The sequence below is a fragment of the Corvus kubaryi genome, unplaced genomic scaffold (genome assembly GCF_017639235.1).
Source record: "Corvus kubaryi isolate FWS band 111438036 unplaced genomic scaffold, C.kubaryi_AGA036_p1.0 74, whole genome shotgun sequence".
Taxonomy (NCBI): Eukaryota; Metazoa; Chordata; class Aves; order Passeriformes; family Corvidae; genus Corvus; species Corvus kubaryi.
Genome location: NW_024582061.1, coordinates 11,196,083 through 11,219,037, shown reverse-complemented (window position 1 = coordinate 11,219,037; position 22,955 = coordinate 11,196,083). Strand labels below are relative to the sequence as shown.

Genomic DNA, 22,955 nt, shown 5'->3' with positions numbered 1-22,955 from the left:
TCTAGTGTCACAGCAGTTAAATAACAATGGATGTTCATATGGTTCATTGCTATCCAGATGAACATAAAGGCTTCATCTCAGGGGTGTCTTAGATGTTTTTCCCATCTCCTTGTCTGTTTTCATGGAAGTGACATCCTGTGCCTATTATCATTCTGTATGATTTTTCCTTACCCTGTCTTGGTTGTGTTTTTTAATTTGTCATCAGTCATGTGTCATCTATTTGTGCTGGTTCCCTTTTCCTTGGGGTGTTCTTATCTTTGTGTCAACATTGCCATTGTGATCAACTCACCTGTTCCTAAGAACTCCTCTTCCACTATTTGGTTGGGCATATCTCTGTGTAAACACAGTTTTTTCTCAGGCATCCACAACATTCTGCAGTTTTCTTTCAAGTCATCTTTCCTGTCTGTGTTTCTTTTCTTCCTGGTGGATGCTTTAGAGCAATTAAATTTGGATTATTATACCCTGTGTGATCATAGCAGTGAATTCTTCCCCAACCACTCCTCTTACTTTTGATAGCAGCAAGTCATGTATGTTACAAAGAAACTTATGTATGTGAATGTAAGAAATGTTTTATTTTTATGCATAAACATTTTTACATATCAAGTGTGGATGAGGTTGTTTCTATAGAAGCCTTTGGTAGGTTCTGAGCTCAGTCAGTTCTTCTTTCAGTGGATATTGTAGGTAGGCAGTAACAGTAAACACAGCCAAGTGTGGTTTTCCTCTTACCAAAGGGAGATGCGAGGTTAATGCTACAGTTAAGTAGAAAAAAGGTTGATTATTTACAGTCTCCACTGACATTTGCAGCAATTCCTCTCTTGCTGTCATTTCTGGAATCTCTTAAGTGGTGTGAGATGTCTTGTGAAGAGGAAGAAAGTTGCACCGAGCTTGAACTAGACTTGTGTCTGTTCATAGATGCCTCCTGATGCTTAATGGGTTTCTGTGTGCTTTACGTGGCTGTTTTAGTTCAACACTACAAGTAAAGAAATAATAATAAAAATTTTGGACAATGCTGCTCTTAGAAGGGAAGAAAGGTGAGAAAGAGAGGAGTGTAGTTATTGGTGCATTTGTGTTGAATGTTAATAATGCTGTTTTAGTTGGATTGCTTCAGTTTGGTTGAAATAACTTCTAAATCCAAGGAGGACCAAAAATTGTTCATCTAGACCAGATTTTTTTTCTAAAAGTCTGAATATCTGAACAAAGCAGCTGAACTCAACTAGAGATGATTAAAATGTAAAGATTCGTGATATAATGGATCTTTTTGCGACATGAATTATATCTGTTAGAGTCTACTGAATTTTTGTCCTTAGGGCCTCCACTGTACTGTAATGATACAGAAGTTTATTTCTAGATGAAAGTTGAGCAGCAGTGTGTCTGCTGGTCCCATTTGAAGTTGTAGGTTGTGTGTTATGACAGATGAAGTTGAAAGTTATGTCTGACAGCTTTTATTGTCCATGTATTCTTAACCAAGTATTAGAAAGCCACTAGATGGAGGTGTTACTCTGGTTGTGCAGCTGATGGCTGCTGAGCTGTTTCTTTAAGGGTTCCAAAGATCTTACCTTGGACCTATACATGAAGAACAACTGAATATTTCATTTTTACTTCCCTCCCCACCTTCCCCCCCTTAACTACATTTCTAAAGGAGGCTGTTGTTCAGCCTAAAAAGACTCTTGTAACTTAAAAACTGTGTTGTGATGTAAAGACTGACAAGGAAAGGATTGCCAAGGCCAGGGGATTTGATTTGTTTGATTTTGGGTCTTTTGAGACTGTCACGCTAACAGTTTTTCACTGAAATTATGCACAGTAGTGAAAATTTTTAGAGAAAGTTGATTTTTCCTTCAAGATTTAACATCCTGATTGCTTCAAGGACAACTAAGAGCTTGTAGATCTCCCTCTTTGTAAAATACCGTGTCCTTTAATCCACATGCACACACAGATACATAAATACGGACAAGTTATGTTAGAAACTTAGGGCTGTCTTAATGACCTTGTCTTACTAGTGGAAGTAAATCCACATGGGAAACTGCAGGCACAGTGATGTTGGGTGTTTGCTGTCCTCACTGGAGATGGGGAGTCTGGGATTCTTACTGCTGCTCATCAGTGTTTCTGGAGCAGAGAGGTGGCTTCAGGAGTTGGTGTGTGAGCACACAGATGTAGTAAGTAAGCTTTGTAGAAAAAAAACTGAAGGCATTGCATTAGTTTTGACTCAGATGACCCTCCTATGTAATCTTATGAGGGGAACTTGAGGCATTTGTAAAGACAGCAGTGTTTTATATTTGTGAAGCTCTTTGTAACTCTTTAATGCAACAAACACTTCCTTTCCCTTGCTATGTAGGGATCTATATTGAGTTTTCCCAATATCTACACTGGAGTGGGAAAAGAGGAGCTTCTTATTTCCTTAGTAATCAGCTTTGGTCATTGAGAAGATAAGGTGTAATAATTTAAGGACTGGTTGGGAATCTAAGTCCCACCTCAGAAAAAAAAAAATGCTCTTGAGGCTTCTTACGTTGAGAAAATGGAAATGAAGATATTTACTTCTGTATGGGGTGTCTGAGCTCATCTGGCTCCTGGTCTAGTAAGACAGAAGTGAAATATGCTGGCTGCATGCTGGAGAACCTGCATTTCAAGTTACCTGGTGGAGATACTGCAGTTTTTAAGTGCGTGATAAAAATGTGTCACAGTGGTGGTCTGGGTGTGTGCCTGCAAGGTGTGTTCTCAGCCCACTTGTGTTAGCAGAGGACCACCTGGTCACACTGACTCTCTGCATGTACCTGCCTGTTCTTCTGTTCTGTTTTGACAATACCTTTGGATCTGCTGACCTGTTTTGGCAAGATGAAGATGTTCTCTGGAAGGTAATATTTTAAGGGAATGGGTGATTGCATCCGTCCCTACTGAGAGGAGGCTAAATACCTGTGAGACATTAAAAAATCTGCCAGGAGACAAATCTATTTTGAATGTACCAGCAACAAAATGCTTGGAGCAGAGCTTGCAATTTATTAGAATCTTGTTAAGTTATTTCACCAGGTAACATCACTGAAGTCTAACTTTATTGATAGCTCTGCTTAGGAAAAGACTGGTTTCTTAAAAAGGTGCTACTGGGAAAAAACCCACATTGATATATGATCTATTCAGTGCAGGGATTAGATTAACTCTGATGCTGAGAAATGGTGCATGTTTTTCCATTGCTTCTTGTATGTGTTTGGAATATTACAAATTAAAAAAAAATACAGCATATATGCAGTGTTAGTGGGGGGGAAGTGTTTGTAATAAATCTAGTTTGGAGTCTGTAGTACAGGTACTTATTTTGCCGAGTTTGGGAGTGAGTTAAAGAGAAATTAAATGTTCTTATATGCTTTCAAAGCTCTAAAATGGTAGTATTTTGGTTTGTTGTATGTATGATTTACGAGACAGATTCTAAGGGACAGTGTGACGCTGTTGTATTGCTAAATAAAGAACATAGCCAGTGCTGGCAGCTTTGCAATCTGCAGCATTTCGATACTGATATTTTTGGAGGTTGCTGCCTGCAGTCCGTAACTATACCTCAGCCATTTAGCTGCTGAAGCCATCCTTTCCACCCATAGGTTCAGATGATTCCCTGGAAGGTCTGAGATTTATCAGATTTTTCTAATGACAGGCCTCATAAGTCAGATTGAAAGATCTCAAATAGCATGTGAGTCAAAGCATCAACAGCTTTAAAATGTCACAAGTGGAACAGCTGGTCTTGCTAAGGGAAGGGCTGCTAACTCTGGGACAAGTGTTGTTTTAAAATAAGCAGAAAGGGTCAGATTTAATAAAAAAATAAAGAAATAAAACCACTTAGAGTTATTGCAAAGGGAACTGTGACGTTTTTGCCTTTTTTGAACATGATTATTCAAATTTGATAGCTTATGAATTGCGTTTATACTGAAAATTTGGTAGATGTGGTTGTCTTATGTTGCCTGAAGGCACAAAAATTAAGCATAGCATCAAATAAATATTAATGATTAACTGCATTTTTTTCTTAATAAGACTGTTGAATTCATGCACTTGGAAAATCAAAGGGCAGTCCTGCTTTTAGCTTGATTGGGTCTGCTCGTGGTACTTCATATGGTAAACACAGCATTTACTGGGTTATGCCGTATTCCTAGGGAGATGCTTTGATGCCCTGAAATCTGTAAACTATACTCGCTGTTAGGGTGTGTGTAGTGCAAGCCCCTGATCCTGTGCATTATGAAATCTGATATACAGACTTATGGTGGCAAGAGATAAAAACAGCAAACAGATCAAACAGTCCACAACTAAGAAATTACCGTAGCAGCCTATTGGCAACCAGCACCAAGGACTTGGAGACCCACATGGATTAGCTCTGGAGCCCTTTGTATCTCAGATTTCGGAGCTGTAGGTTGAACTAACTGTAAACCATTCTGAACATTTCACGCTTCTGACAGTGATGATACCTCCGTGCCCTTAATTTTCTGGCAAAATCATTCCTTGTTTAAGATGGGGAAAAGGCCAATTCTTTCAGTCATATAATAAAGTGTTAATAAAACATGAGTTCTGTTATTTGAGTGACAGAGAATGGATGGGGACTTACTATTCATTTATTCCCGGAGTATTTAAAACATGAATAGGTTTACTGTTGCTGGATCATTGTGTAGAGAGACATTGACTTTGCAAAGTGAAAATTAAGCATGATGTTCTGTATCTTCAAATGTTTTTCAGTTCCCATTTTACTACTTCTTTTTGTGTTTTTACAAAATTGTAGCTCTTTAAAAACAGTGCTTCCCAGTCATTCTTATTAGTAACTCTTGGAAAAATAATACAAGAAAAAGATGGAAAAGGAAGAGTGCTGCTGGAGTTGTTTTCTCTGCTTGTGTAGTTGCAGCTCTATTCAGAAGCCAGCGTGGCTCTCTTGCAACTGAATAACCCCAAGGGTTTCCAAGAACTGAGCAAGCAAGCAAAGAAGAACATGACTATAGATGGGAAAGAATTGATGCTTAATCCTGCTTATTTACTGTGGGACCTCAGCTCTGTCAGTCAGGTGGGTGAATTCTCTTACAGCTGGTAAATGTTACAGCATTTAAAAACTGCAAGTAGAGGCTAACTAGTCAATGATGAGGGTCAGTGATAAGGAACGTGGGATTTTCTCGAAGCTTGGAACTAATTAAGAATCAAATATTTATTAGCTTGTAAGAAAACATCACAAGAACACTGCCCAGTTCTCAAATCAATGGGAAAGAAGGATCAAACAGTGTGATATTTAATTTAAATTTTCATGTTCTCTACTAAGTGAAAAATATTGTCCTCTGCACATGTTCTGATAAAGCTGTGTGCAGTCAAGTCCTGAAAGGCTTAACTGATCCTCACTGGCAGATAAGCAGGCTTCTTGTGTGGGGAGATAGAGGGTTCTTTTAACAAACATGATTATCTCGTTCCCAATATATTTCTTAGGCATTTTTTTGCTTTGCAGCATCATTTATGCTGAGCAAGTGCTAATTGCTTCTCTTTCAAAAATGTTGAAGCCCTGAAATACAGATGTCTGTAAAGAAAGGAGGTTTACTTTAAATGCTTTTGATACAATGAAGGATGTTTGGTTTAAGAACAGGAAATTAAATAGCAAGGTGTCTCTTTCAAGATAAGATATTCTAAAATCCTGGGGTTTTTCCTTGTGCTGGAATTTAATTTTACAATAAATCTCAAGTGGCATGATTAATGTACCCACTCCTGAAAAGCTTGCAGTCTGTCTTCGTATCCTGTGACCTGGACTTTTGGGGAATTCTTCCTAGTTAATACCAACCCTGAACTTAAAGTTTATATTTCCCCATGTTGAAATTATGCTTTATTTTGTGAATGGGCACCTAGCCAATGGCTGCTGGTCTTGCTAAAATGTTTTCTGTTGTTACTCTTTTGTGAATGTGAAAGCTGTATTTCTGTACATATTAGAAAACTTATGTACAGTGTGTAGGATCTGCAGTGAAAATGGTAATTATTAAACATTCATCTATTTTCTTTAGTCTTCTGTTTTGTTTGGGCTGTAGAAAAGTTCCTTTTAGGCAGCCTTACTTGCTGGTTTTAGGACAGGTCACCAAGTTCTCATAAATGTGAAAAGAAACATACGTTTCGGTGTCCTATAACCTAATTTTGTTACTTGACTGATGAGTTTCTAACTGAAACATTTTCTATCTAATAAATATATATGGAAACATAGCGATTTGATAGTGAATATTAGGCTACGTTTTGTTCATTTTCTCCTGCTTAAATTCTTTAAAATAATAGAGCAGGGGATAATTGAAGAGCAACTACATCATGACACTTCCAGTATGTCTATATTAGGTGACATTTATATACAGCTCATGATGCAATGTACTTGAAAGGCCCTAGCCTCTTGAAACTGGATTTCTGAAAGGTGATGTTGCTGGTTTGAAATGAAGGAGGGGGGTGTTTTTTCTGCTTCATTCTTCAAGAACTTCTTTCAGCATGGTCAGTAGACATCCTAATGATACCAGGTGATCAGCCAGTGACATCAGAACATTGTATTGTTCACCTTGGTAATTTGGAAAAATATGATTCTTATTATCAATGTACTTTTTATTTTGAATGTCTAAGTCCTGAAGTGCTTAAGCACTCATATGCCAAAGCACACTGTCCTTACCTAGCTGGGTCAGAAATTTAGTGTTCTATTTAAAATCTAAGAAAGGGGTTTTTCCTTTCTGTAGTCTAAGCAGGATGAAGATGTTTCTGCCAGCCGCTTTGAGGACAACGAAGAGCTGCGGTACTCACTGCGATCAATAGAGAGACACGCCCCTTGGGTACGGCACATTTTCATCGTCACCAACGGGCAGATTCCTTCCTGGCTTAACCTGGATAATCCTCGGATAACTATAGTCACACATCAGGTAAAATTCAACAAAACTACCACTATGAAAGGGCCAGCAAAGATACCCTGTTTGATTTGAAATGCAGTTATCCTCTTGCAGCCAAAGGCTGCATTTATTTGGGAGAAATGACAACTTCTTCTCTGTCTCACCCAGGGTTTTATTGTGTATGTCCTTATATTTTGGCTAAATAGATCACTGAATATATATCAAGCCTGTATTTATTTCACTTTTCCAAATATTGAAGCTTCAGCTAACATATACCCATGTCTAATTTCCTTATAGAGTCTATTTATAAAAACCTGGGGAGAGGAAATTGTAATCTGAATCTATAAACAGTCTCTCAGAACTAGTAATAACTTAATAAGCTTGTGCTGAGACAGGGTGGATTACAATTACTGGGGCAAAGAAAATGGCTACAAAATAAAGTAGCTATGCATTCTGAAAGTGTTACTTAAAAAGAGAAAGGGAATCCTTCAAGCTTCCTGAATACGTGAAACCAAAATTCTCTAGTAGCTTATTACAAATTCAGAAGTAATTTTGGTCTTTGGACATGCCATAGGAGCTCTGCACAACTGAAGTGCTAAAGAGATACTTACTCAACTACTTCTGCTGTCTGCTGGTGAAGTTACTTGAAAGGGATGCAACAATCCTGACTTTTTGAATGCTGTAAGAGGTTCAGTTTGCTGGAAATTTTGTGCAGCCTGCAATTCATGAGAATTATAAGTGTACACTGAGCCTGGTCCAGTACTCGGTGAAAGAGGAGTATGTGAAAGTTTGCGTCTTTGTGATCAACCAGGTGCAGTTTCTTAGTTAAGCAGCAGAATTGAAAACAGGTTTGTGTGGGAAAAATGAGATATTGAAGTTGTTTGGGTTGGTTTGTTGGGTTTTTTTTTTTTTGCTTAAATATCTTTACATTTTTCTTTTGTATCTATCCTTGTTCTTGATATGTTTTGGTTTTTTTAGTAGATACGTATCAAATATCTGGTGTGCCTGACCTTATATGGTTTGGTTTTTGTGGGGTTTTTTATTTATTGGTTTTCTGCCTTCTGAAACTGTTTTTGGTTGTCGGGGTTTTTCTTGTTTTAGGAAATATTTCAGAATGCGAGTCACTTGCCTACCTTCAGTTCACCAGCTATTGAAAGTCATATTCATCGTATCAGTGGCCTTTCTCAGAAGTTTATTTATCTCAATGATGATGTTATGTTTGGGAAGGATGTTTGGCCTGATGATTTTTACAGTCACTCGAAAGGTCAAAAGGTAAGCCATTATGAAAAGATATTTTAGCAGAAGTAGAACTTTTCTGCTCTAATATGATAAAAATCAAAGGAATGCTACTTGGAAAGGGAGAGCACTCCCGCTTTTATCTCTAAAGGTTCATTGTTCTTAAGTAGAGAACTGTTAGCAAAGGTTCAGGGTATTGAAGGCTCTTCTCTGTATTTGTAGGTGTGCTGTGTTGATGTTTTTAGAATTACTCTTTCTCATATTCACTCCTAGGTTTGAGGGGTTATAATGGCTCCTCTGTCAGGATTCATTTTAGCTTCAGTGTTATTCTTTAATTCTCCTACTTTCTGTTGGAACACTGGTAAGACTGATGTGTGGCAGCTACCAGACTTTCTTCCTTGTAAATTCTTTCTGTTTTGTGGGAAGTGCTCAAACAAAAATCAACTTTTCTGTGGGAACACTGAGTTCAGATGACATTTAAACTGGTCTAATATTTAAGTTTACCATTAATTGCCTCTGTTGCAGACACCCATATCTTTGCCCAATCTATATATAATTATATAATATATATAATTATTTGCTAAAATAATAGATATTGTTCCATGTTATGAATGTAAAGTAATTTAGTCTTTCAACAAAGCCATTATCAACAACTGGGGTTAAGCAAGGAAAGCAAGCTGAGGAAATACTAGCAATAGTTATGCATCGACACTGGTTGCCAGCAGGGTTTTCATCCATTAGCTTGATCTATAAGAGTCACATGGAGAAAAAAATTGAAGATTTATGTATGTTATTTCTATTAAAGCAGTGAGTACACAAGGCACCAGAGACCATTGAATTAAACATTTTATACAGGCAGATGTGCACACTTGCACACAAATACAGAAGGGTTGGACAAAATTAGTTTAAGCTACAATTAAAATAACTGCTTCAGTACTTGGGGATGTTAGGAGGCTTTTTAGTTGTTTTAAATCTCTAAAGATACAGGCATATAACTGCAAAATTATATTGTTACAGCATTTGTATTGTTCTTTAGTTATTCATCCCAGTTATGATGATGAAGTCAGTTTAGGTGCAGTGTTGTTTGTGATAACCTGATCAGCAAGTGTTACTGTAGGAAATGTGCTGCTAAAATCTTGAAACAATAAGGTCTGAAAGAAAATGGGTGGGGTTTTTAATGCCTCCTCAGCTGAAAATACACACACACTTTTTTTTTTTTTTTTTTTTTCTTATCCTGCCAATTCTTAGGATTATTTAAGTCACAGAGGATCAGATGCTTCAGGGATTATGTTCAACATATGCTGCTTATCTCATGACTGGTTAGTAATGAAGAAACATTTTGAGTCAGGAGAATGAGTGAACTGCAGAGCTATTTCACAGTTTAAGTTCACCCTTCCTATCTGAAAAAGGAGAGGATGCTAGTCGTCACTGGAATATGGTTTGCAGAAGTAGATTTGGAAAGTCCTACTTTCCATTTCTGGCTGTTGCTGCTTTGCTGTATGGCTTTGGGAATTCTTCAGTTCTTCCTTCTGTTTGAAAGGAATAACATTTACTTCACAGGCAACAGGGTTTAAATGCTGTTTGTAAAGCTCTGTGGAATCTTAAGGCACTGTACACAGGGAGAAATTATTGTAAGTCTCCATATTTGAAGAAACAAGCTCAGTTGACTTCTATTTGCCAGTCCTTGTCTCAGGCTGTAATGTTGTTCCAGGTTTACTTGACTTGGCCTGTGCCAAACTGTGCCGAGGGATGTCCTGGCTCATGGATTAAAGATGGTTACTGTGATAAAGCCTGTAATAACTCAGCATGTGATTGGGATGGAGGTGATTGCATTGGTAAGACTGCAATGTTGAATTTAGAAAAAGTGAACTGTTTGTTTTTCCTTACAAGAATGATTATATAATTTGTCTTTTTCATGGAACTACAGAATTTGCCTCCCTTAGTAATAAACAAACAAGTTGACTTAAAAATTTCTATGAAAAATGACATAGAAAATAGTAGGGCATAGGATAATATTTCTTTAGGTATCAAATTTGACTACCTGAAAGGAGGGGTTTTGAAATTTAAATTATTATATGTTAATAATAATATACAGTATTATATATTATTTGGATTCAGAATCCAAACAATAGTTGACTGTGAAGCTGCACTATTAGTTTTTAGATAAAATTTTCAGGACTGCAGTGTAATAAAATGAAGTGGTACTTCTGGACTGAGGAAGTGATACCTTTCTAGGAGGCTGTAAAGTCAAGACTGCAAGCACAAGGAATAGTAAATCTGTTTTCTGCCTTCCTTTTTGAAGTTAAGACAAAATATGTTGGCACTTTGGATACCCTTTTCATTTGATTCCTAAACTTCTACACTGGGTGTAAAATCTATAGTTTACATAAACTCACAGAGGTCTAGTTAGGATTTGCCCCTTTTTAATTTCACTGATGATTGTTGAGTCTTCAGTCTAGCTTTAAAATTGTGGCTTAAATGTGCCTTTCTTTGGTTATTTGAAATTCTTATTTCTGGTGGGCTTGTTTTTTCTTTTTTCTCTAGGTAACAGTGGGGGTAATCGCTATGTTGCTGGTGGAGGTGCCGTTGGAGGCATTGGGAATGGCCCACCGTGGCAATTTGGAGCAGGAATAAGTGGTGTTTCATACTGTAACCAAGGCTGTGCTAATTCCTGGCTAGCAGACAAATTCTGTGATCAGGCCTGCAATGTCCTCTCATGTGGATTTGATGCTGGTGACTGTGGCCAGGGTATGTAAAAAGCATTGCTGATAAACTTTCTGTGGGGATTCTCTTGAATTGCCTGACCTTTTTTGGTTCCTCATTACTCTCGAATTGGGCTAAAGTGTCCAGTACTGTTCTGTGGGAGAGAGCTTCTAGCAGCTGGAGAAAGTCAGGTGTTTAGTGTACTCACTAATCCAAGCCTGGATCAATATTATTTGCTGCTTTATTTACTAAAGCTATTAGTGATCAAGCATGGGTAGGAGCTTGATACCTTATGGAGCAGCAAGCATCAAACTCGTTGCCCCAAGAAGCCGACATTCTAAGTGGGGAAATCCCATTTCAGTTGTGCAAAGCATCTTTACCTGACTAAGGACAGTTGAATTGATGATGCCTGTAGCAGTTAAAAGTTTAAAGAACCTCTCTGATGCTGACAGTGTGAGTTCAAATCTGGCTCTGGGCTCTTGCCAAAGGCTACTTTCAGTCACAAGTGAACTTGTGTGAAGTTCATTTGGATATGAAAGATTAGCAGGAGAGAATGAAGTGATTAAAAGTGCTGTCTGGTATATGCAGGAGAAGAACTTGTCCTGTTTGGAAGAGCAGAGGCTCCCCTGCGTTTCAGCTGGGACAAATGTGTTACTGCTGATTTTGTTGCTGGCAGTGAGGTTTTGCTCATATGGGAGATGACAGATAATCTGTGTTCTGCTGTGGGAGGTAGAAGTTCCTTTCAGCCTATCTGATTTTGAAAATTTCAAATCAAGATGCAGCACTGTAGCAGTGAAATCCAGCTGTTGTTACATTACTCTCCTAAAATGTGGCAAAAGTGTAATATGGGCAAGCTACTTATGACTGATTCATGATTTTAAGTGACATGTGATAATGAGGCATGTAGGTTCTTCAGGTAGAGACTGAAAGAGTGATAAATTATACTGGCTTTTAGAATTAACATGGGAGTGTCTGGTAGCTTTATATATCTGAGTGTGTTCTAGTCATCCATTATTGAAGATAAGTGAGCCAGAAGCTGGAAACTAGAGTAAGTGTTCTTTCACAAAGCTGTGTCCCTGCTAATATAGTGACTGTAGCTGGGCATATTACTATTAAAAAAAGAGTGAAATATAAATGTCATGCTGAAAATTGACAAAAGTTTGTTTTGTTTCTTGTTTGGCTTTTTTTTTTTCCAGATCACTTTGAAGAGATGTACAGGGTGATGCTTCACCTTAATCAGACCTACTATGTTATTCCCAAAGGTGAATGTCTGCCCTACTTCAGCTTCGGTGAAATAGCCAAGAAAGGAATTGAGGGTTCATACAGTGATAATCCAATTATCCGACATGCTTCAGTTGCTAACAAATGGAAAACTATCCACCTCATCATGCACAGTGGCATGAACACAACTGTGATCTATTTTAACCTTACATTCCTAAATAAAAATGATGAAGAGTTTAAAATGCAAATAGCTGTTGAAGTTGATACTAGAGAGGAACCAAAACTGAACACAACTTCTGTGCAAAAACCTAACTCTGATTTTAAAAGTGTTACTTCGGTACCAGAAGCTGAAATGCTATTTGAGGATATTCCAGAAGAAAAACGCTTTCCAAGAGTCAGGAGACATCGAAATGGCACAAAAGAGAGTGTACCTGAAGAGGTGATAATCCCATCAGTAAATGTGTCTCTTCTTCCTGAAGATGTCCAACTAGCACTGCAGAAACTGGACTTAAAACTACTAAATGGTGATATAACTCAGAAAGGATATAACCTATCCAAGGCTGCTCTCCTGAGACCTTTCCAGTTTTTAACCACAGTAAAGAGTATTGTAGGCCTGGAAAAGAAGGACATGCATAATCATTCAGAACATCAGAAGAACCATAGCAGCTGGGAGAAGCCTTATAAAGATGTAAATGATGGCAAAATAAAAACAGTAAAAGCAAACGAAGAAGTTCCTTCGAGGCTTATGGGAACAAAGGGGACCGTTGTGACAATGAGCACAAATAAACATATTTATAAAGTGCAGCCTAAAGCCACACTTCCCTCCCAGAGCATGGGGAAAAAAAATGAAACTCGAGAAAAAGTATTGAATGCACTCATATTAAGGGAAACACAGAAATCAAAACATACTGGGAATTTTGATACTGGAGAAGGCGCACAGGGAATGGAAGGAGGAAAAGGGCATGAGCAGGTGGATGCAAATGTAAAGGAGGGGCTAGTGGGAAGAAAATTACAGTCTTATGCTGGCAGTTACCAAGGCTTTTTGCCGTGGGAGAAAAAGAAGTATTTCCAGGACCTTCTTGATGTGAGTATCATAATGTCATTCCTTACTGGAATAGTTGCATCTTTCTGCATTCATTGGAATACTGTTAATATGATCTATACATTTGGAATGTGCTTTGCTTTTGAGGCAAGTGCTGAGACTTCTTTTGAAAGCTGCTTTTCACATAAAGTCTGACTTGTTTATGATCTGGGCTTCTCTTAGCTAGGTGGTAAAAGCCAAATAACTGTTTCTGTTCCCTTTATACTACCTTTTCTTGGTCAAATTCATTTTTTATTTGTTGTATGTTGTCACAATGCTATTGTTCAGACATATATAGCACTATAACAGAAAGCTTAAATTTTGTTTTTGTTGCATTTATGCAAGTATGGATTCAGTTTGTGTTTAAAGAATGCAGAAAATAGGTATAATGATAAATACTTAAATTCTAAAAGTTACACTGAAAGTCTGCAAAGAAACTGCTTATCTAGACTGTATCAAGAAAATGTCTAGGAAATTTCCTCTGCTTCCAGCCAAAGCATTTTGGCAGTTTTAAAAACCTCTAGAAGAGAAGAGACTGTGCTTCAGTTGGTAGCAGCTGCTTTGCCCTATACTATACTAAACTATACCTATACTATACCTATGCCCTGTACTATACCTATACTTTCCTCATACTATGTTTTTAAGACTATCCCTCTCTGTTCATCTGAGATGGAATTTTGCAGAAGGAATCTTTATTTTCATAGGATTTCAGTTTATCAAATATGGATGAATAACCTGCAAAAAAGGGGCAATATTACAAATAAATCTGATGACAAATAAAGACATTAGTGTGTTGGAGGTGTCAGAGCACAAGTGTTAAGGAAGTCTTTTATAGAGTAGTTTTCCTCAAAGCATGAAAGCTTTAAGGAAAATCTTACCTTTTATCTTTTTTTTTTTTTTTTTCCTAAGAAAGAACTAAGGAATAGGAAGAAAAATATTTAAAAATTCTCTTCCCATTTTCAGATATGGAAAGAGTTGGCATCTGGCTAAAATGTCATTTTACCTGTGTGTCTAGTGTTTTCTGACTTTTTCAGTAATATAAACTTGATTTATGCCTGTCCTGCTCTTTAGGAAGAAGAGTCATTACTCAAACAAATGTCATATTTTACTGAAGGTAAACATTTTGGAAGGCAGCTGAAAGATACATTTGCTGATTCCCTTCGATATGTAAATAAGCTTTTAAACAGCAAGTTTGGATTTACATCTCGTAAAGTCCCCGCTCATATGCCTCACATGATTGACCGTACTGTTATGCAAGAGCTCCAGGATATGTGAGTGTTTTTGTTTGGAATAAGGTTAATCTGTGGGAAATTCTACCTTTCTGTTGCTTTGCTGTAGCCATTTCCAGTGTGTTAATGGCTACTCATTAAAATTATGTTTTGGAAAAGGAAATAAGAAATTTATTACAACATGGTAGTTGTGATACAATGAGACTTTTGAGGCCCTTTCAAAATTTTAGATAAGAATTTATTTTTAGGTAAGGAATGTTTTCTTCAAGAAATTAGAGTGCTGACTTTGTTTTCATTCTTATCTAGGTTTCCTGAGGAGTTTGACAAGACATCATTTCACAAAGTGCGTCACTCTGAAGATATGCAGTTCGCTTTTTCATATTTCTACTATCTTATGAGTGCAGTTCAGCCACTGAACATTTCTCAGATTTTTGATGAGGTTGATACAGACCAGTCAGGCATCTTGTCTGACCGAGAGATTCGCACGTTGGCCACGAGGATCCACGAGCTACCATTAAGTTTGCAGGTACTGTTTCATTACCGACTTAACTTTCATAACAACTTCAGTTTTAAAGTCCAAGATGGTTAAAATAAAGTGAGTCAAATTTTTATCCTTGCTTGTAGTGTCAGTAACATTTGGCAATTTTTAAATATTACCTGAAGAATATAGCATTGTGTTCTGTGGAGTCCGCAATTAAATGGAGTTCTAGCAGCATCAGAAAAATGGCTCACTGGTGTCTGAGTTCAAATAAGCAGTGTGAGTTGGTCAAAAAAAATGGTCACTGTCAAGAGTTGGATCCTGCTGTGCTTACTGTATTTTCTGCATGCAGTAAAAGACAGTTCTTGCCCTGAGGAACTTGTGGCCTAAAGAAAGAATTGAGAAAAAGGATAGCAAGGAAGTCATACTAATAAATAGTATGATCATATACAAAGACTCATGCTTCTGTTCTTCTAGGAACCTGATAAACAGAGATATGGTCTTTGTAGGACTTGCAGTCTTAAACATACAGGTAGAGAACAAAGTGTACTGGTTTTGCTGTACAAGAGCAGAAATGGCACAAACCAATGAAACAATTTGTTCGTGACACAGGGCACAAAATCGTTGGTGTAGTCAGAGCACAGCCCTACTTTAGTGTGTTCCTGGCCTGTACCTTAATCAGAAAATCTTCCTGTCCTTGCAGTTCACTCTTTTGGGTTTTTTTGCTTAATTTGGAGTTTAATATGCCAGTGTTGATTTGGGAACTCTGTACTGTCCTGGCATTAGTAAAGGTGTGTTTTTAATTTTAAATGAAAATGTCATTAAGTCATAATTTATCTGGTCTCAATTCAACTCTGTACTGAGCATTCCCTTTACTTCATGTGTATAGGGAGTCCCACTGACTTAGTTACTGAAATGGGGTCTGCTGAATATTAATTCTTCTTTTGTGGACAGTAGCATGGAAATTTGTTATGTAGGTAACACTAAACATGATTGTGCACCCTGGGTTTTTAGAACTACGTCAGTGAGAAAACAGGATTTAAAATGTTTTTTCTTCTCCTTTCTTCCTGTTAGGATTTGACAGGTCTAGAACAAATGCTAATAAATTGCTCCAAAGCTCTTCCTGCCAACATCACTCAGATCTATGTTATTCCTCCAACTCAGGAAGCGTATTATGATCCAAATCTGGTAAGAAACATTAATCTTAAAAGATGCTTATTTTCTTTCCTGAGTATGTATTTACTTTAAAAGCTGGTTTGATTTCTAGAAGGAAAGTATTTACAAAAATTACTACTTGTGTGTACACGAAGTAAGTGTTATAAAATGAAAATTTTACAGGCGGCTTCCTAACTTACAAACCCTTAGTTTTCCTTAAAAGCAGAGAAAAGCTGAGATTTAGAATGTTAGTATAATTGGGATTTAAAAAGTCATCCTTGTTAAGAAAATTTACTGTTGTAAACCAAAAAGACAGTAAGCCCAGTACCTCTCTGACTAGAACCTCCTGATAAGTCTTTATCTGAATTATAACCCACGTATTCTAAAAAAAACCCCAAAATCCAAAAACCCACCAAACTACCAGATGGACGCCTCTAGAATTCGAAGGCTTCAGCCTGTTATTTTGATATCCAAAGCTGGGCTGACAGGAATCTCATGAAGTTCACCCAGGAGAAGTGCAAAATCCTGCACCTAGGAAGGAAAGCCCATGCAGCAGTGTTATGCTGGGGGCTGCCCGGCAGCGAAGCAGCTTGGCAGGAAGGGACCTGGGGATCCTGGAGGGCACCAAATGGGACATGAGCCAGCAGTGTGCCCTTTCCATATAGAAGGATGATGGTATCCTGGGTTGCATTACACAAAGTGTTGCCAGCAGATCAAGAAAAATGGACCCTTCCTTTCTGCTCAGCACTGGTAAGGCCACACCTGGAGTGGTGCTTCCAGTTCCAGGCTCCTTGGTATTGAGGGACATGTGGACATAGCCCTGAGCAACTGTGACCAGGTAGCCCTGCATGAGCAGGGAAGTTGGACTACTTGAGCTCCTAAGATTCCTTCCAATCTTACCCAGTCTGTGATTCTGTCAACATTGAGGTCTTAGGACTAAATGTTCTTTAGTGATTTAAGTTCTAAATTTCTATTTTAGGGGTTAAATCCTCATCAAAACCTGCTGGACTTTAGATCTGATACTAATACCTAAATTGCTTTTGCAATGATAATATAATTCCTGCATCAACCAATGCATTTGAATAAAACGTGTGGAAGTACTTTGCAAAATGATTTTTTGCAACTCATTTTTTTACAGTTTCAAATCAATACATTATTAAGGCAAAAATAATTTTGATGAGTATAGATCATGAACTTTTGTGTAGTAGAAGACGCTATGAATCCCCAACATATGCAAATCACAGTACAGAGATCTGCAAAATGTGTGTAGATAAATGTATATGAACACTGACTTTTTTTCCTTTTTTTCTTCCCTCTAGATATTTATCCTACCTTATATTCTTACCAGGTTATGTTATAAAGTTTTAAGTACTAAATATATATAATTATTTGTAATAATTAGATAATTAAATATTTCCCCCTAATTCTGAATTACAGAAAAATTTTATATAAAGCCGTTCGGTCAGCATAATTTGAAGGACTGGAAGTGTGGATTTGAGAGTCCTGTACGGTCTGAGGACCTTTCATGCAGTTCAGCCTTATGTTATTTCTCCTCTTTTTTTTTGCTTTCAAGTAATTCTGAAAAACTTTGTGAAGTAAAAAACTTTCAAGAATAGTAGTAATTAAAGGATGGCTGCCATTAATGTATTTTAAGATGGGTTAAAAATAAGTCTCAGTGGCTGGGAACAATTTAAATTACTTTAAACTTTTTGGAGAGTTAGTAAAATATTACTAATCTAAGCAGTAATGCCTAATGTACTAATCATTAGTACATTAGTCATTGCAAATAGCAGCAAAATAGCGTTTGTGGTGAGCACAGAGTTAAGTTTTACATCTGTTGTCTGCAACAGCTATATTTCTTGGAATTAACCTACCTACCATGGAAATACTCCTTGAAAACAGGGCTTTTGTTTGCCGGAATTATTTCAACATTTGTATCAGCTGTTGTGCAGAGTTTGCCTGGCCAGTTTTACTGGTGGCCTTTATCAGAGGAATATCAGACAGCTGTCAAGTGAGTTAGAATTTTTGAATATTGTACTGAGAATGAAGTTGCAATGTTTTTGCCAGAAGATAATCTGTATTATTCATATATTGTTTGTAGAATAGGAAATTGTGATGTTATGTACCAGTGTTGTTTTGGTTTTTCCCTCAACAATTGAAAACTATTGCTTTTGATTCCAGGAGAGTAAAGTATATGCAGGCCTTCCTAGCTATAATACAAGTTCTCTTACAAAGTACACCTTCATAACAAACTGTAATTTTCAGTAACCTATAATCTAAACAGTGTTTTCTTCCAGCCTCCAGTAACCAAAAGCCTAGTGACTAATTGCAAACCTGTGACCGACAGGATTCGTAAAGCTTACAAGGACAAAAACAAGTACAGGTATGTTGTGGCAGTCCTGTGAAAAGAGATGCTTAGTGTTGTAAAGCCATAAGAGGAAGGATAAATACACACATAACCCAAGATTGCATGTGTGTGCTAACAAATCTTAGCTCAACCAACTTTAACAGAGGAACTAAAGAAATGTACTGTTTTTAATTTATGTACATCTCATTGTGCAGAGTGATGTGGGTTTTTTCATAGTTTATTTAGTAGACTAAATATTTCTGTGTTACTTGTGTCATCTTGGGCCATTTCCTAATTTGTGTTGTACAACAGTAAGCCAGAGTATGTTTGGATGGCTAGAGAGTGAGTGCAGTTCAAGCAGCATATAAAGGAGGGAAGAGCTAGTCCTAGAAGTTGTAAATCTTTCTGTAAATGCATTCTTTCTTCTACTGAAGCTTAAAAAAAGAAAAGAACAGAAAAAGCATTTTAGTCTTAACCACCTTGTACCTTTCCTGCAAGATGGAGAAGTGACAGTGGCGTGAGTTTTATAAATGGAGGAGGTTTTCAGGTGAGATTTGAAGAAGCCTTCAGGGTGCTTTCTTACATTTGTCACCTTACTTATCCTAACATAAGTGTGGTACTTACCACTACTAAGGCTGTTAACCTGGGGTCAAATGCACATATTTTATATGCTTTCTCTTAGAATTCAGATCTATGATTTATAGGTGGTTACTAATAAATCTGCAGAAAAGTGGTTCTGTGCAAGAGCATTAGCTGAAAAATTTAAATGTCTTGATAAACAGCAAATGGCAAATTCTAATGAAGGTTTGGCCAGTCAGATTAGAAATGTTGCTGAATAATGTTGAATACAAGATTGATATTTATTGAACCAGACTTCAGGCTGTTTTATTAATGTATAAATACTATTTTAACAACAAGGTTTGAAATCATGGGAGAAGAGGAAATCGCCTTCAAAATGATTCGCACAAATGTTTCTCATGTAGTTGGTCAGCTGGATGACATACGAAAAAATCCCAGGTATCCTGTTTTGTGATTTGTGTGAAGTTGTGAGATGGTTTCAATTTTCTGGTTTGATTCTTTAAACTTTTTTTGTATTTAAAAGATAATTTATTGTCATGTGTTTCTAAACTGTATATTATAGGGTAAGACCAATTTGAACCAAAAGTACTTCTGATATTTTCTGTTTGACTGAAGCTGACTCCTCTTTCTGTTATGCCAGGGGCTATCTCAATAATTTGTTACATTTTTATTTATCTAAAATCTTTGAAAACTTAGAAACTTAAGCTATTTTTGAAGCTTTCATTTTTGCCGTTCTAGAGGGCATACAGTTTATATTGCAGGCAATTTTACTTTAAAGGAAGAACTTTTTGACCTGCTTTGTGCAGGTATTTTATACTAGGAGTTAGGTGTGGATTATTTTGTTACGAAATCAGTTTTATGTATTCATTGTGCTTTCATGCTCTTTCACAACATGGAAAGAATCTTGCTTCTGTCTTCAGAAAACCAGTTTTCAGCCAGTTTACTGAGTTTGGCTGCAAGAAGAGGTCTGACAAGTGTCAAAAGGTAGAGCAAGGAGGAAAGTAGAACCAGGTACCTTGGGCCAGGGAAAGTGAAACCTCCTCTTTTGGTCACAAAAAGCTGTTGGGTAATCTCAGCTGCCTGTAAAGCTGTAGCATAATTTATATTTGTAGTTAAAGAGTAGATATCCACTTTCCTCTCAACACTGTACTACTTTTGCTAGGTTATTTATTCAGAAAGGGAAATGCTAGTCTTGAGACATTTTACAGCTGCTGAAGGTGGTTTGTATCTGTTGCTGTTCCTTTCAAAGAGTGCCTTCTGGCCACGTAACTCCTGCATTCCAGTTGCCACAATGATCCATTTTAAAAGAAAAGTAGGCAGTACTTTAGCCTATCCTGCTGCTTCCTTTTCCTTCTCTGTTTCTTTGTCTGCTGGCTATGAGTTGGTTCTTTTTAAAGGTAGGGGTGATTTCAAGTCTTGTGAGGCTCAGAGGCCTGAGTAACAGAAGTTTCTCACCTTCATGAAGTTCATGAAGTGAGACTGAGTTGATTGCCCGGGCTGTATTCCTGCAAAGTGCAGTACTGTAGTCATATCTTGTTAACAAAGGAGAGCTGGCGCAGTTATGTAGGCATGCCATTTCCTTCTCTTTGCCATGTTTTCCTTGCATGCAAACCAGTAATTATGACCAGTCCCTAAAAGCAGGTTTTTAGTGCCTGTCTTGGAATGAACTAAAAGTGTCATTCAGTTACTATCTCCCAAAAATGTTTGGTTTGCACCCTTAAGGCAAAGTGAGCATTAATCATCTAGGCATTAACTGTGGAGTGTCCAGAGGAATGTCATGTTTAGTTTCTTTTGGATGAATTTAAAGTCTTTCCATTACAAATGTGCTAATATCCTCATCAATCCCATACTTTGTTTTGGTTTGCTGTGTGCAACAACCTCTCAGTCTGTAAGCTGGATCTCTTTTTGATGAAACTAAAACACAGATATACACTCTAGGAGTACAGCTGCATTCCCAGGGCTAATGAGCTGCCAGTCCAGGGAACAAGATCAGAGACAGTCCAGAGTGAGCTCCTGAAATGCTTATAGTGTAGCCATGATTGCCATAACCAACTGCTTTGCCTAGTATTACTTGATACAGGAGATACAGCCTGCTCGTTTTTGGAGAGGCATATTTTTCTTCTCAGATGTAGCAATTTGAATGACTGTTTATCCTCTGCACATAGGTATCTTGAGCAAGCTTATCGATTAGGCCAGATACAGTATGTTGCCATTCAGTGGTAATTCCCTGTCTGGGCTGATATACAAGCTCCAGAGTTCTGCTTATTTCCAGATTCCTGTAGGAAGTCTGAACTTTGCTCTTTGAAATAACACACCATACTACAGAGAATACAGCTGACCAGAACTGCTTATTTACAAAGGTTAGCAGTGACAAGGCATATGTCACCAGATATGATTTCTGCCGCTAGGGAAAATATAGGGTTCTTGTATCCCACAATATAAATAAAGCACATAGCACATGCCCAAATGTGGGAAGGGGAATTTTTGTTGTCAAGCACCAGGTCAGAGTGTCCAGGGGTACATAGCAGTCTAGCACACTAGCTGCTGCTTTAGTTACAATTATTTGCAGTACCCTAGTTGCATGTTTCTCATGTGAGGAATAGCACTCTGCAAGAGGCATTATTGTGAGCATGCTTATTTGGTCACAGTGACTTCCATGTAAATTCTATTCAAATTGTTGTTGTTTGCATTTTGGTTGATTATGTAAGTCCAGCTTTGGGTCTGTGATTTGAGGTATGTCTTGTCCAATTTATATAATGTTCTCAGTAATCCAAAGCCTAGGGACCAAGCTTTGCCCTCTCTTATACAATCTTCAATTTGATTGATTTGATTGATTTTTCTCTAAAGAATGCAGCATGCACACTATAATATTAATAATTTAGTATGTTTCCCTCCTACAGTGGAGCTCACTTTGTTATTTAAGATACTTTACTCATGATAATTCAAAACTGTAAGAATCCTTACGCAGATTGCAATTCTCTGTTCAGTGGGCTCTGGGATGGTGCACACTCTAGTGCCCATTAGATGGCAGCATTATATAACTAAAGATGTGGCCTGTCACTGGATTCCTCTGAGGTTTTGACTTGCTCTCAACCCTAGTGCTCTTAGAATTAAAATAAAATTAATTTAAAATAATGCAACAATAAAAAAAATCTGCTTTTAAAAGGATATGGTTTCACTTTTGTTCTAAAGGATTATGTTTGTGTGATTGGTTTGGCAATACCTTTGCCACATTATCAAGGAAATATTCTAACAATGTCATCTTGTTTTCTAGAAAATTTGTTTGCCTAAATGACAATATTGATCACAATCATAAGGATGCACAAACAGTGAAAGCGGTGCTTAGGGATTTCTATGAGTCGATGTTTCCCATACCTTCCCAATTTGAACTGCCAAGAGAATATCGGAATCGTTTCCTTCACATGCATGAACTCCAAGAATGGTATGTTCCACACGTTCTTCTCAGTTACTTTACTGCAATAATATTTAATTACCTAAGATATTGGTAACAAGCTGGTTTTCCCCCAGTATTGTCATGAAAGAGTTAACAGTGAAAATAGTGTGGTAAGATTTGAATTGAATTTAAAATCTGAGGTCTGCAGGATTGAGGTTTTTCAAGTGCTTAAATAGTCATTAACATTTTATCAATTGGTCCTAACCTACTGCAAACAAAAGTTGTTGGTTTGTTCCTTTGTTTGGGTTTTTAAAAAATAAATCAGGAATTCTGGCTTTCTTTAAATGTAAAAAAAAACCCAAACCATTGTTACATTTCTCACTAAGTGATTTTTTTAAAATCTGTCATATAGCAATAACCATCTGGATAATAATCAGAAAAGATTAATTTTCTTAATTTTGTGTGTCTCACTTTTTAATAATATGTGAATTTTTTGTGTGTGTTTATCTCTTGCCATTTTGTAAATAACAACTTAAGAAATTGGAGTAGTTGACTTGAGAAGACAAGCAAAACGTTGACAAATACAGTAACAAAAATTACACAAGACTAATATAAGCAAACCTCAGCAAATCATGAGAAATAGCTGTTAATAAGAAAATAGAAAATATTAGAGGAACTGTAGAAGGAATCAGC

General features: G+C 37.2%; 1 protein-coding gene across 4 annotated transcripts in view; it reads left to right on the top strand.

Moving 5' to 3' along the window:
* Positions 1-22,955, top strand: part of GNPTAB (N-acetylglucosamine-1-phosphate transferase subunits alpha and beta) — a 41,057-nt gene that overhangs the window by 14,739 nt on the left and 3,363 nt on the right. For 2 of the 4 annotated variants that reach the window (XM_042050397.1, XM_042050398.1), the window contains exons 8-19: positions 4,856-5,017; positions 6,693-6,872; positions 7,941-8,111; positions 9,787-9,910; positions 10,620-10,823; positions 11,975-13,083; positions 14,152-14,351; positions 14,616-14,835; positions 15,862-15,975; positions 18,240-18,325; positions 19,208-19,306; positions 22,143-22,310. In XM_042050397.1, the coding sequence (XP_041906331.1) occupies positions 4,856-5,017; positions 6,693-6,872; positions 7,941-8,111; positions 9,787-9,910; positions 10,620-10,823; positions 11,975-13,083; positions 14,152-14,351; positions 14,616-14,835; positions 15,862-15,975; positions 18,240-18,325; positions 19,208-19,306; positions 22,143-22,310 (2,837 nt within the window). Of the gene's footprint in view, positions 1-4,855; positions 5,018-6,692; positions 6,873-7,940; positions 8,112-9,786; positions 9,911-10,619; positions 10,824-11,974; positions 13,084-14,151; positions 14,352-14,615; positions 14,836-15,861; positions 15,976-18,226; positions 18,331-19,207; positions 19,307-22,142; positions 22,311-22,955 lie in introns of those variants that run through there. The other 2 variants (XR_006020002.1, XM_042050399.1) reach the window with 2 other exon arrangements.